At 37.4% G+C, this 16,366-nt stretch overlaps 1 protein-coding gene across 3 annotated transcripts in view; it reads left to right on the forward strand.

Moving 5' to 3' along the window:
• The window catches only part of PDLIM3 (PDZ and LIM domain 3), a 29,987-nt gene extending 14,250 nt beyond the window's left edge, over positions 1-15,737 (forward strand). The window contains exons 4-8 of one of the 3 annotated variants that reach the window (XM_055315730.1): positions 4,737-4,804; positions 9,674-9,937; positions 11,544-11,677; positions 13,326-13,437; positions 14,687-15,737. In XM_055315730.1, coding sequence (XP_055171705.1) covers positions 4,737-4,804; positions 9,674-9,937; positions 11,544-11,677; positions 13,326-13,437; positions 14,687-14,876 — 768 coding nt within the window. In that variant the 3' untranslated portion in view covers positions 14,877-15,737. Of the gene's footprint in view, positions 1-4,169; positions 4,358-4,736; positions 4,805-9,673; positions 9,938-11,543; positions 11,678-13,325; positions 13,438-14,686 lie in introns of all 3 variants that reach the window. The other 2 variants (XM_055315731.1, XM_055315732.1) reach the window with 2 other exon arrangements.
• Positions 15,738-16,366: the final 629 nt, after the last annotated feature.

Genomic DNA, 16,366 nt, shown 5'->3' on the forward strand with positions numbered 1-16,366 from the left:
AATATTTGAGTTCTTGTTTCTCAACCCAAGTGAAATGTTTACTGTAAGTTTTGTGAACTCTGCTATTAGAATATAACACTCTTTCATTTTAAAAGTAATATATATCCATTAGGGGAAAGAACACTATATCCTACCATCCAAACCCAGCCACAAATAACAAAAAGTTAATGTATTTCTTTTCAGTGTTTTCTCTATGTCTAGCTTTAGATCTTGAGGACTTTTTCATACACAGGTACAGTAATAACTGACATGAAATTTAAATACTGAGGGTTTTTTTTTATTTATCCATACTATTATTAAATTGTTAAACTTTGTTTTAATGATTTAATAAATTTTGTTTTATCAATTTAGACTTGAATCTTAGGCTTGAAAAGCCTTAGATGCTATTCTAAGCCATTGAATAAGTGTTCTTTATTTATAAAAAGTTATATATTTATATATAAAAAGCTAGTTCCAGCCGCTGAATGAATGCCTTCCATATAATCCTAACTGTGGCCTATGAGCAGACATATGCATTTTCCCATACAAAGCATTATTGCTCTACACTAAAGGTATATTTTTAGAGCTCTGTGTCCTTCTCCAAAGCTGACATTCTCAAATAAAACATTACCCCCATCTTTGTTTAATGTGAGTTGAACAACTCAAAATTACAATGTAGCTATCACATACAAGAAAGATACTTTTCAGAAACAAAAATCATTCTTTTCTAAATGAGAAGATAGCTGTTTCTATTTCCATAAAAGGACTGCATCCTTGCATAGAAGATTTGATAATCAAGATGTATTAGAACTACACATAGAATCAAGTGAGATACGAGTTGAATGAAGTCACTTATATTTTCAAAGGATACCTTTATTCTACAATTTGTTGATGAACTGGAAGGTGGACTGACTACACAAAACATGGTTTCTTAATCCCCATTTCTCCAAACTCTTCCCCTATTATACATGGGAAACACTTGAAACAGATCGTTAAAAAAAAATTATAACGGTGACTTTATTTTTCATTTGAGGGGTGAGCATGAGCATAATTTATGAACAATTATGATTGTTCGTAAATTACAAACATGATAAAATACTGTCAGTTTCTCAGTATGGCTTGATCAAGTATACGGTCACTTGATATAGTTTGTGTTATTTCCCCACCACTTTTTTTATAAGTAAATAATACATATATCCACGTTATCAAACCATGTTTCTGTTGGAGCTGGTAATTGCCTCAGTTCTTGGCCTGAATCTCCATCCCTGGACCACTTCTTCAAGTAAGTCGAAAGGTGGAAGTGTCTGTGAATGCTTCACTGCTAAGGTCATTTTAAGGGCTTAGGAGATGGCTGTCACGACCTGCATTCTCCCCAGGATCAGCAAATCCCTATCCAGCTGCCTAACTTTTCTCTGGCAGCTCTAGCATTTTATGAATTCAAGCTATTATTCCTTAATATAAGCTCCTAACATTTAAAAATACTATTGAAAATGCATTAATTAAGAATTAATTATTGAATTCCTAAGCGCTGAGAATCATTCGGATGCTTTTGTCAGGGTAAAATAAACACAAGAGCTGGACTATATTGACTGGTATATAATTTTTTATGGGAATTTTCTATTACTAATGATTTTCCAGAAAAAGTGAAAAGGAATTGAAGGGGAATAGCAAATTTCTCATTGGTTTTGTCTCTTGATTCTATTTGACCATCAACAATGATGTAACACTCGGATAGAATGTTCCCTCTCTGTGCCATACTCAAATTTGTTTACCTTTGATGTATCCACTTCATCCTGCTTTTTTTTGGAATGACTCTAGCAGCCCATAAACTAATGCTTTGCAAAGCCTAAATACAAATGTTTGAAGGCTGTATGAGAAGCACTTCCTTTCATGATCCTTTTATGATTATGTGCAGAAAATAGAAGGGTTTTTTTTATTTTAACAAATTACACATTTGCAACTTTTACAATATGTAACTGAAACTGAAAACAGCAAAGAAAAAGCTTGGCACTCATTAACTCAGATGCTGCTTTTTAGAAGCACTACTAGATATTATTAGTGCACAAATATTTCCAAAGAAGTTGCCTCATTTACAGGACAGTCACCATCCATGTTTATTTATCATTTTAAGACTAACAAGTGATAAGGGCAGAGACTTTTTTCACCACAAAACCATCATATTACATTAGCTAATTTTTGAATTTAATTCTCTTTACCAAGGTCTTTAAGGCATACTTAAACACACTTAGTTAAAAAAAAAAATCCACAAAGCTTGAGTCCTTCAGTTGTGCCTGAGTCACTCTTTTAATTAGCTTGAGAAATTTATAATATACCAAAACTAAATGAGGCAATTAGCTTTCTGTCTATTTTCATATCAAAAAGAGGAACAAAAGTTTGAGTCATGACCACTGTAATTACTTACAATTATTTCCAGTTCACTTTCTTCATGCGGTAATAATGACTAATCAGAATGGTTAATCATAAAGAGCCAATCAAAATTCATTATTCAATCAGCCAAAACAATCAGATGGTACCACCATATCAATGTTTGATGACACACGTTTTCACATGTTGAGGAATCAGCGTTTTTCTAAAGCCACATTTGGTTGTTTCATTTTTTCTGCAACCTAAGAACAGAAACTATATTGTCACCCAACCAACTCCTAGGCAATGAGCCACTATTCTGGAGGTAAAAATAATGAATCAGTAAGATATTAGTCAATCCAACCACACTATAGGATCACAGGCTACTGTATTCAATTCAGACTTTTCGGTTCAAGAGGCTGTTGTATACTATGCTGTCCAAGGTGATGGGAGAAAATCTACTCTTTACCACCTCACAGATTTTTCAGGTACCATGAGATTTGAGGCACTGGAGTCAAAAACTCAACTAGTATTTGAAGCTGCACCTCATTTGCCTCTTATAACTATTCTTTTAAGTGAGCTCTGCCAATAGACCTAGCTAGATGGGGGAACAGGGACAAGACGTGTGATTGTTTGCTAAGAACCAAAACAAAGCAATTTGTGGCATGGGTCCCTAAAGGAAGTGGTTGGTGTTCTCAAGCACAAGACTCTGTACAAAACTCTGGTTCCATCCCAAAGAAAGGAAGACAACCTGTTTTTCTAACAAAAAAAGCACCATCCCACAACGTCTTCATTTGTGATGACAAGAAGAGAAAAAAGTGACATGAGCAGAATATCACAAGACCTTTTTATTTTTTTTAATAAAAACAGCCTCTTTTCAGTAACCTTTCAAAGAATCATAAATGTTTGTACTAGTTGAAATCTGTGTGAAAAGCTGGTGGCACATTCACAAAATTAAACGAAGTCAATGTGAGTGTGTGAGTGAAAATATTGGAAAGATTTATCTTCCTGATGCTGCCAAATGAAAAAAAAATTGGAAAGAGAATCAGTTTGTGTGTATTTTAGCCTTCCCATTTGGTTTTCTTCTGCTGCTTAAAAGAAAAACATATTTAATGACTTTACAAAATTATAAATCTATATATAAAAACTGGAAAACCTCTTGTGAGGAAAAACAGTCTTTTAATTCTTTTCTTTTTCAGTCTTTTAATTCTTATTACTTGTTCTAAATTTAAGGTTAGACTTTAGGGCAAATCAAGAATTTTGTGTTTTGTGGTAGGTATTAAGAAAAAAACAGCACTTTTACTTGGATTAGTTAAAATGATTTAGTATAGTTATTCATAAGTGCTCCCTCTCTTTCTGTTTTTTGCTCTTCCATTTCCTAAAATGGAGGACGTTTTATTAAGATATTAATAGAAGAGAAAGCATATGTAAGTCCTACTTGAGAAAATGTTAAGTATAATAATTATTCTGAGCCCCGAATCTCAATTCTGACACAGAATTTCTGTATTCAAATGAGTCATAGGAGACTCGCTTAAAAGCTATTGAAGTCAAAGTCAGCAGGGCCAAGTGAAAAGTATAAGGTTCGAATTATTTCAGAATATTTAAACAAGGTCAGTTCCTTTGCACCATTTGGTGGCTGAGTACAGCACATGGAAAGTTCATGGAAAATGTAGAAAGGTTTACACTTCCCTCCGCCTTTAACCTCACCATGAGTCTTGCAGTAGGGGAAAGAAGCCTTGATTAACAATAGCGATGCGGTTGGTTTGCTCATTAACGGCTTTATTGTGCATTCTGTGGCTCTGTGTATTTTGTCTGCCATTGTACAGGAGTTCAAACCCATTGGTACCGCGCACAACAGAAGGGCCCAGCCTTTTGTTGCAGCAGCAAACATTGATGACAAAAGACAGGTAGTGAGCGCTTCCTATAACTCACCAATTGGGCTCTATTCAACTAGCAATATACAAGATGCGCTTCATGGACAGCTGCGGGGTCTCATTCCTAGCTCACCTCAAAAGTAAGTACCCAACCCAGTACTTCTGGCCACCATGCTCTTACCAGTGACAGTGCGGTTTCTTTTTCTTTCAAAAGTCCAGCTCTTGCTGTTTTATTTTTACTTTCCTGAAGGCATGATCAGATTTTTAAAGACAAGCATCTAGAACATGGGTAATATTCTGGAGAGTCCAATCTGCCAGTTCCTGAACATTTTTAGTGAACAGATGCTTAAAACAAAGAAAATTGCTCTGGTTCCATTGTCACCCTTTTAGTTATGTCAGTGTTTAGTGGTAAATAATCCTCTCTGTACAATTATCATTCATTTACTTTTATCTAAAAAAAAACAAAAAAAAAAACAACTGTCTTCCACTGAGGAACTTTTTAACCCTTTGTTGTTACAGGATGTGAACTACTTTGAACACAAGCACAATGTTCGGCCCAAACCTTTCATAATCCCTAGCCGAAGCAGGTCATAAGCTCTGAGATTGTGATGTCTGGAGTGCATGTTTCTTTAATAAATCCTTACTAATCAGTTAAAAGAGTAACACGTAGGTGTTTGGAGTGACTCTGCTCATCTTGAAGCTTATTTCAAAAGCAAAAGAAACAAACTCATTTCACACAGCATAGGAGGCGACTCATCTCCATTTATGAGAGTAAATACTGACAAGATTATAGAGCTGTGAAAAGTTAGGCAATCACCTTGTATATTTATAACTAATACCCCTGCTGTTCTGAGGATCCCATCCAGAACACAGTGACCTTTGAGGAAGGCAGGTGTACCCCATTTCCAGGTCAGGAAGACTCAGCCAGCAGAAACAAATCTGGAAATCAGCCCCCGGTCAGGAGTAAGGAAGCAGATGGGGCCCTGTGGGAGCACTGGTGCAGTAGCCCACCTAAACAACTGCCTCTCCCTGCACCACCAGCCCGCTGGGGAACCCCACTCATTCTAGCTCTTATATAAACATCTTATGGATACTTTACAAGAAAGAGAGGCCACTTGAAAAGGTATTTTCCATGTGGGGGAAAATAAGTATAAGGAGAGAGCTGGGAGAAAGGGGGTATGTTGGTTACCCTCACAGATAACTGTGTACTCACTGCAGTAAGAATGAGCAAGCTCTTCCTGGCTGTCAATCAGAGAAACAGATAATCTTCAGGTGATCCTTTTCAAAATAAATATCTTCTCTAGAAATTGTACTCCAACCCAAGGGGGGAGAAATTAATGCCCTGTGTTGGCACATTGGAAAAGAGTGACTTTAGGAAATCTTAAACCCATTCCTCTGACTTCAGCTACATTAGTCAGCTCAAAGGAAGGACGTCGGTGGTTAGGATTATTGACTAATGATCTATATCCAGTGTCCCAAGCTAGTGACCCATCCAATTTACAGACAGTGTTTTGTGTAATCTTCCTGTTGTTTTAAAAAAAAAATGAACTTAAGTAAATGCCATAAGCTGAAATATCTACTCCCCATCCTGTCAAGATGCCCATCACTCCTGATACCTGGCTCATTTTCATACATGTGTAACCCTGCTAGCCTCTAGTGGGATCCAAGTTATGATACCTGGTCTAGATGGTCAGTCATCAACTGATAGATGATCTCCTTGTTCAGACCCTTCCATAGCTGGAGTCAGGGCCAGAGGATTATCTCAAAATAAGCTGGACAATTTTGTCATATCAGACTCAGACAGGAGCAATAGAGTCGAAGAGGAGGAGACGATGCTAAAAAAGTAATGGCTACCAAGTACATCTTCCCCCACTAGAATGGAGCACCTTATGTCTTCCCAGCACCTAGAAACAAGGCTGGGACAGATCAAATGCTCCATAAATGTTCATTAGATAAAGGAACAAAATCCCAAGAGTACCTGATAATATTGTCTGAGTGGCAAGAAGAATCAAGAGCTATCCCCCGCCCCTCTTCATACATGCAACTCTGCACAAGCCTTTTTTTACTTCCCTTCTTTTGTGTTCTGGTTCCCATTCCCTTTTCCTCTGAATCTTCTTCCCTATTTGTCCACATTCAACAGCTTCCCAGCCCCGCCGTCAAAATCATAACACTAGATTAAGAGCTAAAATGCTGGGATCCCTGGGTGGCGCAGCGGTTTGGCGCCTGCCTTTGGCCCAGGGCGCGATCCTGGAGACCCGAGATCGAATCCCACGTCGGGCTCCCGGTGCATGGGGCCTGCTTCTCCCTCTGCCTGTGTCTCTGCCTCTCCCTCTCTCTCTGTGACTATCATAAATAAATAAATAAATTAAAAAAAAAGAGCTAAAATGCTATGTTACTATTCAATAAATATATATACAACTTTCTAAAGGAGCACAGTAGAATTAATACACTTGCATTCTTTTGAGGTTGGTTTAACTATAAATTCACTAATCTGAACTATAGGACTTCATGGTTAGAGTCACACAAGATGTTGCCTTTGCTAAAGACCAGTAACACTTTGAATTCTATAAAAATTCAGGGGAAGTCAGAGAGATTCAGGTAGCTCATGGCCTTCTTTTATATTTTTCACTTTAATTTTAATATGGTGACAAGCCACTCATACTTTTGTCATTGAAAGGTACCTTTCAATATGGCTGAATTGGGAGAGGAGAGAGGAGGAACAGGGATGAAAAGGTTTCCTTTAAGACAGGCACCAGAACACAAATCTTAAAGAATTGTAAAAATACCTCTACTACCTTTCCTTTCTTCCTGTGTCCCCTCACTATTTGCCCTAGCTTCTGAATTTCTTGCTCTTTACCAAATGATTGTCAAAGTGGAACTTTAGGTGGCTGCACCCAACGATCAATGAACAAGTTTTTAATCAGAAGGAAATGTGAGATGCTAAATTGTTACTGTGTTAATCTCCTCAGGGCCATACTGCTAGTTATGGTTCTTTTAATTATTTCATAATTGAAGCATATTCAAAATTCATTATTTTCATGGGCAAATATGTACATTTTAAATTTTTATTTTACAGATCCAAATGATAAAATAGAATCCTGTGAGTGGTTTTGGACAGGTCACTTCCAGAAGCTTATCCCCCCAAAAAGACCAGGGAAATTAGTTCTCTGTCTGATGATCTATGGAGGCAAGAAGTAATTGAGTGTATCATCAAGTTTACAGGTGGTCTTGCTAAGTCACTAAGTCAAAGTCAAGAATCTCATTAGTACTTACCTTTCCAGGTCACAGGTGACCCATGATACTGCCCACAGTGAATGAGGTCAATGAAAACTATTTAAAGAATCAGTTCAAGAGATCTTGAGAAATTGTCTCAGAAATTCATATAAAGATTGTTCTTATTTACTTAGGGTTTATTTCTTATCATTTCAATAACCATGGGCCCCTGAATAGAATAATAAAGAAACCAGGCAATAGAAGGCACAATCCTTGCTTGAATAAAATTACATACACAAGCATGCTATACACAAGAACACTAGTAATAGAAAAAGATTACTAATTACAATTATAAAATAAGGTCTATCAGTAGGTTCTGATTGCTCGTAGTTTATCTACCCTATGTCTAGCTCTATGCCTGGCACACCGTAGGGTCAGAGGAGCTATAAATGTTAGCTGACAAGGTTCACTATTTTAAGCCCACTCTCCCAAGATACAACTCAGTGTTTCAAGTCCTAAAAATCACAATTTAATATGCTTCATTTTACTTAGGACAAGTCAATATAAGCCTGAGTAAACTGCACTATAACTGAAAATTCACTTTTATTCTTTTACCAACTGAGGTCAAGGTCAGGAGCTAGGACAGTGTTGAGCCTACAAAAATGGTAAATAAACCACTCTGCATTTTGTATGTGATTAGCTAATTTACAGATTGGGTTTTAAATAGGCTCTCAACAGCCAGGAAGTGAAGGAGCACATCCATATGTATGTACTTGCCTCATTTAGGTCATCAAGGTGGTTTAACTGGATAACACAAGACAAAAAATTTAAAAATCCATTAGTGGCATGGGTTGTCTAGACTAAACAGGGTACAACATTGATGAAGTCAACAAAATCAATGTCCAATATCCTTTCGGGTTTTGCTGTCTATATGGCGCTCAGGTTAGCATAAGTAGCCCTAGAAAGTAAATGTAACAGCCATACTTCAGCCCTAAGAGAAAAAGAACTTTGACATAAACATGTCATACAAACTGTTTTCTGTCTGGGGTTTACAGCAACACTAACCTGCAAGCATGATAGAAATTTACAAATACTAACATTTCTTTTGGCTTAGTCTTAAATGACTGTGCTTAATTAAAAAAGAAATCTTAGCATATTCTTGTAAAATGAACTTCTTATTCTGCACTTAAAATGCATGTAGAAAAGTGACATTTTAAGTTATTGGTGTGCCAGCTGTGACTAGATTTCTATCTAGATTCATAGAGAATATGAAATACCTCTAGTTATTCTTGCAATTTGCATGATTGGCCTTTCTTATGTTTTAATAATAAGTCTCCTCAATTGATCTTTAAAAGGAAATGAGAAATATGCATGTAGATACACGTGTGCCTCCAAAATGTTACATGAAATAGCTATGAAAGAAATATAGCTTAGCCCTAGGTAATATCCAAAGAGTCTAAGACCACCTTATTTGCACTCTAATCAATTAATTTCAAGGTGACAAGCATTTATTGGCTGTTTCTAGAGCCTGTATCAAATCACTGAACAATTTATTAAAGTGTATTTTCACAAAGTTAAAGAATGAAAGTAGAGAAAGTTAAAATGGCAACTATAAGACATTTACAAAATAGCTTTAAAACATAATGTTTATCATGGAACCTTTAAGTTGCTAGTTACTTTTCAATAAAAGCATAACTGCATTGCTGAAACATACTTCTTATTTTGAAATGTTTAGCCTAAATTTTTGATGGGATCTTCAGGCTGCATAGTTCCTTACTATTTATGAAGGATCATTCAGTAATATTTTAATTTTAAATACCACAGCTCATAAATGTAAAAGGACATCCAGCCAATGTCCTTCCCCTGCATTATTTGTGACGTGGGCAAGCTTAAAATTATTTGGCCTATTTTTAAAAAAGCAAAGATAGTTGCATCTTTTCTACTTCACATACAACTCTGTGTGTAACCCTCAACATATTGCCTAGTAGAACAGAGCCAAAAAATGCAGTATCACCTGTACTTTTTCATTTTCTTGAACTTTCTGCAATCACAAATTTTGAAATGTCTTGCCTTTGTAAAATACATGCTAGCCAGAAATAAGTATTTCATTTGAATTTGGTTTAATTCACTTCTTACTTTCTGTCTTCAATTTCTTTTAACCTTTCTATACTTGTTCTCTGTGTTCTTCTGTCTGGATTTTCTGATTCCTGTGTCATGTCTGTGTCACGTGGTCATTAACACAGTGGATGCAGTACTCCGTCCGGTATTGACGGTGGCAGTGGACGTAGCACCCCTTCTTCTGTCAGTACTCTTAGTACAATTTGCCCAGGTGACTTGAAAGTTGCTGCTAAGATGGCCCCTAACATTCCTTTGGAAATGGAACTTCCTGGTGTGAAGATTGTACATGCTCAGTTTAATACACCTATGCAGTTGTACTCAGATGACAATATAATGGAAACACTTCAGGGTCAGGTTTCAACAGCGCTAGGGGAAGCACCCTCAATGAGGTAATACGAGTCTTTTTGAAACATGGGCGTATTAACTAAACACATGGGCAATGTCAACTTTACTGGGTGTCTTTTAAGGTTGTCTTCATTGAAGGAAAGCTATGTGGAAAGCTTTAAAGAGAGAAAAAAGACTAAGGGTGTATTGCAAATATCTAGACCTATAGAGAAAAGTGATTTCAAGAATTAACTAAATAGAATTTTATGTGACAAATCACAATAAAATGCAATCAGGAAAGGAACAAATGTCTATGTCTTTAGGAAAGCTACAGCATTCTTTACAAATATGCGGTACAATGCTTCTCAAAGTGATTTATAACCTAGTATAGTCTATGTTTCTTCTTTGGGGGTCAAAAATTGGGAAAGGAATGGGAAGTTCAGAAGAATTTTGAGGAATGACACCTCTTCTCTCTTTTAATGGTAGCTTGTGGAGAGGTAATCATGTTTTCATTTAGAATTTTTACCATGAATAAGGTTTTATAAGCTCAAGCTATTAACGTAAATATTTAATTTCTATTGGTCCCTATTTTGACTAATTGCTTCTTTACTATGAACATTTGTTCAAAGTACTTTTGCCATCAGTTGCTTCAAAAAAGACTTATTATAAGACAAAATCTTATTACTTCTTTCAGTGTTACATAACCACTTTCTACAAATTAAAGTTTTTTTTTAATGTTTTAGAGTACTGTGTAACAATAGTCCAACATATCTCTTGGGATGAATACAATTAGATAATAATTGTGTGATGTATCTCAAAGGGTTTTTGCAAGGAATTTCAGATATATAAGATGATGATTTTAAAATATGATATAGGTAGTAAAAATATGCAGATAGCAACTAACTTTTCTATATAATGCAACTAAATGACATAGAATAATAAAGCCTGTAGCCTGACATGTAGCATTATTGAGGTATTTTCTTATTGTTAATGAATTCTATTTGAAGAATATTAAAATAAAGCTTCTGTCATTGTTATAAATTATAATGTATTATTAAAAAACAATGTAGCCAATATAACTGACATATATATGAAAGTTTTGACATTATGTACTTCCCCATACAAGTTGCATTTATTTAATTTATAAGTAAAAAGATACCTTTATCACTTTCAGTAGTTAAATTAACCTTAAAAATAAAATTAAACCATATCTTTCAGATTAATATCAATAATGAATCTGAATTTTACTGACAATTTTATGACTGAGAATAATCAAACTGGGCTCACTCCTGCACTTCCTACAATGTGTATGTTGACTCTTCTGAGAAAATAATTTTGTTCACATTATAATTATATATCCATCAGGCACGAGTGTTATTTTTTTTTAATTGCTATTCCCTAACAATCACATTTTAGTTGCCCTCTAACATATTGTGCCAGATGGAGAAGTGCTGATGTGACTCCCAGGTTAATGAATGGCATCATTAAGGTAACTCATGTGAACTCATATTTTTTTTAACTGTAATAGAGATTAACTTGAAAATACTGAATCTTTGTTGAGGAGTAACTGCAAATATAGTGATTATTGCTTATTCCTGTCTTGTGTCTTCTTGCACATTCCATGCCTCACAACACTCCTGACACTGCTTTATGTGCCATCCTGTGTTTCAGTGAACCCACAACCACCTCGGTGCCCCCCCAGTCGGATGTGTACCGGATGCTCCATGACAATCGGAATGAACCTACTCAGCCTCGCCAGTCGGGCTCTTTCAGAGTGCTCCAGGAATTAGTGAATGATGGGCCTGGTGAGCAGCTATGAATGTCTGCTGTAACAGTACTGATGGAGGCTGTTGGAAAAGTCAAGGAAGGGGAGCTAAACATTGTGGATATATACTGGGATAAACATACTGGGAATGAAAATCTAAAAACTGATTTGTGATCGGTGATCACATGAATTCAGTGTTCATATGAACAGGATTCAGTGATCAAATGAGTCTTTCCTCAGAAAGATTTTGGTGGTGCTTGGTTTAGGAAAGGAGCTTCCAGAATGTATCCAAGTAGCCACCAACCTGGTGACAAAAGGACACCAAAGGCAAATTCCACCTATAGGAGTGGAGGGACTAATTTGGCTCAAAAGCTGTAAGTTAGAATTTTAAGCGGATAATGCAAAATTTCTCAGCACCTGCCCCCTCCAGGGTATCATCATCATCAAATGTAAAATAACACTGAAATAAATGAACCCTTTCTATGTTCCAAACCCTGTGCTAAATACTTTGCATACTTGATCACTTAGTCCTCACAATAACTTGTGAAGATAGGAACTTGTTTTTTGTCTTTTAACAATTAAGAAACAGACACACAGAAAGAATGGATTTGTACAAAGAGACAGCCAGTAAGAAGCAGGGCTGATTCTCTAGCCCACTCCCGTTATCCTCAGAGCTCATACTCTTATCAATGTTTTTCTACCCCAAAAATATTTTTGCAGTCCTTTCAAAGTTGCACAAAATTGCAAAATGCCCCACTATGATGGTTATTATTTTTTTAAAGAAATTTACAAGCGTTGGTGAGCATGTAGAAAAATTGGAACCCTTGTTCATTGTTGACGGGAATGCAAAATGGTGCAGCCACTATGAAAACCAATATAATGATTACTCAAAAAGTTAAACAGAGAAATTACTGTATGATCCAACAATTGCACTCTGGGGTATATACCCAAAGAATTGAAAGCAGGGACTCAAATAGATACTCGTACACCAACACATATGTCTATCAACTGATCGATGGGTACACAAAATGAGGTCTATCCGCCCAATGGAATATAATTCAGCCTCAAAAAGGAGTGACATTCTGATACAGGCTTCAACATGGATAAACCTTAAAAACCTGCTGAGGGAAATAGGCTAGACACGCAAAGATAAGTATTATGTACAACCACTTCCGTGAGGCACCTCGAATAGGCAAGTCACAAAGAAATAGAGGTTACCAGGACCCTGGAGGAAGTTGGAATGGGGAATTACTGTTTAATGGATACAGAGTTTTTGTTTGGGATGATGAAAGGGTTCTGGAAAGAACAGTTGGCGATGATTGCACAACCTTGTCAGTGTATTTACTGCTACTGAAATACATGTTTAAAAATGGTTAAGACGGTCAATTTTATGTTATGTATATTTTGCCACCATCAGAAACAGATGCAAAATGCTCTCCACTCCTTTCAGCATTTTATAACAGCTCCCTCCAACAACGACGACAATAACAAATTTTAATGGATTCTTTTTTGAAAGGCCCGATTTCAGAACAAGTTATGCTTGAACCGGTCCTACTCCTTTTGAAATGATAGTACTGGGGCAACTTAAGAATTCCTTAGGTTATAAAGTGCCTACCTTAAAATAGAAGCCGAATACAAACCGTAGCCAGCTGTTCCCTTGCCATAAATGGAAACACTTTGTTTTTCAGATGATCGTCCTGCTGGAACACGGAGTGTGAGAGCTCCAGTTACAAAAGTCCATGGTGGTGCTGGCAGCACACAGAAGATGCCACTCTGCGACAAATGTGGGAGTGGCATTGTGTAAGTTTCACTTATAACCTGAGAATTCACTACAAATCCCGGTATCTGTTCTCTATTTCTATTCAGTGACTTGAAATATATCCACAACATTTAGCACATTTTGACCAGAATGCCTTCAACGTAACCTAAAATTGGCATATAATGTGAGTCAGCAACCTGGACTTATAATTTCAGATATAGTCCCATTTTTAAAAAAACTGTCCTAGAAGTGTATTTTTAAAATTGCTTCCAAGAAACATAACTTCACTTTAAAAAGCCCTCCCTTTGTTAATGTATAGTCTTTAAATACTTCCTTTTTTGTATAATTTGAGGGAACCAAACACAGAGGCCATAAGGTTGTTAGTTAAAACACTTTATCTTTACTCGGTTTCTTAAGCTGCACAAATATTGAAATATAATTTTTTTAAAATACAGTCAGCTTACATTTCAAGGGCCCTTATGTTTGAAAAGCCACCCTTGCTAGTTTGAATCTTCAAGTGAACTAGATCGTTTCAATCTCTCTACTGCAAATGCCCCACATGGCCACTTCTTCCAGCCTTTACTTTGTTCCTCTACGATTAGCTCACGCACTGAGGCACCAGCTGTCCAATTATCCAGGATTTATCCCAGAAGGGCAGGGGAGATAGGCCTGGTTAGAGCAAGGAGGGGAATGTGACACAGAAAGAAAGAATGAGGACAGCAAGCTCAGAAGCAAAGAGGATCTCATAAAACACAATAGTTTATGATGGTACCCAAAGCAATCACTGCCTCTATGTTGGGGTGAACTGCTTTGACAGTAGAGGTGAGTCCATCCACCCATGGAAATTCCATCTCTGCTCTTTGACCTGTTTTCTCTGTGCTCCAAAGAATAGAGGCTGTACTACCAAGATAGAAGGCAATCAGAGGGCTGTTTGGTCATGTAGGCAAGCTTGGTCAAAATCAAAATCCTTTGCAGAGGTTTTGCCTTGTCTATACCATGTTTTCCTCTTTCAAAGAAACAATGGGCAAAGGTCATGAAGGAAGATCCTATAACTTTTATAGAAACGACTTGTTTGAAAACTCTGAGACATATTCACAGGGTGACATCAGAGAGCGTTGTCCCGGGGTCTCCCTGACAGTTGCATTGATTTCACAGCTGTGCTGGGTTTACAGCTGGAGCCTGTTTCCTGAGTGTGAAACAGATAACACCTGCCTTATCTGCAGTGTTGTCTCCCCCTATATCATGTTTGGGGCTTTGTGTTTTTTCACTTCATCTCCTCTTTCTCAACAGTGGTGCTGTTGTGAAGGCGCGGGATAAGTACCGGCATCCGGAGTGCTTCGTGTGTGCTGATTGCAACCTCAACCTCAAACAAAAGGGCTACTTCTTCGTGGAGGGGGAGCTGTACTGCGAAACTCATGCAAGAGCTCGCACGAGGCCCCCAGAGGGCTACGACACAGTTACTCTTTATCCCAAAGCTTAATTAAGCCTTACACACCCCTGAGCACGCGCACACTCACATGCACGTACACAGGAACACATCGATGGCTTTGGGCAGACGTAGAGCAATCTGTTGACTCCAAATCTAAAACCAAGGCTTTTAGACATTTATCTTATTGTTACTGAAGAAAAGGAGTGCGAGACAAATGCCTGCTATAAATGTATGTGGAAACATTCATTTAGCTATGTTTTTTTCATAGCTCTTTTTCTCTCTGGGGCTAGCAATAACTTAATAACATTTAAAGCAATATTTTTTTTGTATGTCATACTCCACCATTTATATTTATGCTATGACATCGAGATATTTGGGGGAGTCTCATGATCTTTCCTTAACAAGCTGATTTTGCGAATGTAGTAAATACCAAATGACAATCTTGTATTCTAACACAACCTGCAATTGTCTCTTACCTGTTTTAACTACTATACTGCATGTCAGAAAGAAATTCCCTAGATTGCTCTAGTTTCATATTCAAATAATTATACCACCAGATGCAACATACATAATAAACACATAAAATATTTTTAAAATACCTAATGAAGTGGCACTCGATGAATTCAAAGAAAATCAACATTCCAACAAGAGGGCCCAACCATATCTCGACATGTACATTAACAACTTAGGTATTTTAAGAAAAAATGTGGCTTCTTTAGTTTTTATAATTCCTTCACTCTTTCTTTTGAGCCCACAATTTCTGCTAATAGGAGGGACACTTAAATTTGCTAATTAAAGATAATTCAGTCCCTTTCCCATAAAAACAGTTTCTTGTGCTTTGAAATAGTCTCTTGCATTTTATAAATGTTTCTTTCAGACGAAATATTCAATCAATACAAGGCTCAGACCTCGCTCACGGGTGTTTCTTTATGGTCAAAATTTCACCACTGCTGCCTCTTCCCTCTCAAGATAGCATCTCCAAGAGGAGACAGTCTTAGGGCCCTTCCGAGAAAGAGAGGGGCTGCTAGTCTCCCTGGATCCTACTGTATCCACTGCTAAAATCCATGGCTTCACTTGTGGTCTATTTTTTCCTCATGGTTGGAAACAGGCAACAAACCCACCTCCAGCATCATCTCCAGAAGTCTCAGCTCAGCCTTCCCTGGACTCAAGGGTCCTTTGCATCTCAGACCTGAACTCCGTCTGGCCCCTGGCTCTGCCTTGTCACCTCGTCTCTCACTTTGGTGGCCATGTGGCAATGCCCCTACCTTGCATGTCTTACCTACTCCAGGGCTCCTCACTGGGGGTACATGGGAAATTTCTGAAACTGTCCCCTCCACATAGAGACCATGGGAAATTGGGAGGGTGTGGAGGTGGGGAGGTAGGGCCTGTCTCAGGCCCTTGGTCTCACCCCCTGGTCACAACATCATCTCGACCCTATTACCCTACTCTCTACATCTATACCCTCCCCTATGGGCCTGAAGCAGGTAATCTCCCATTGTCCCAAATGGAAAATAGGGCACACATTGTATTGCTCTGGGATT

Source organism: Nyctereutes procyonoides, unplaced genomic scaffold (assembly GCF_905146905.1).
Source record: "Nyctereutes procyonoides isolate TBG_1078 unplaced genomic scaffold, NYPRO_anot_genome, whole genome shotgun sequence".
NCBI classification, from domain to species: domain Eukaryota; kingdom Metazoa; phylum Chordata; class Mammalia; order Carnivora; family Canidae; genus Nyctereutes; species Nyctereutes procyonoides.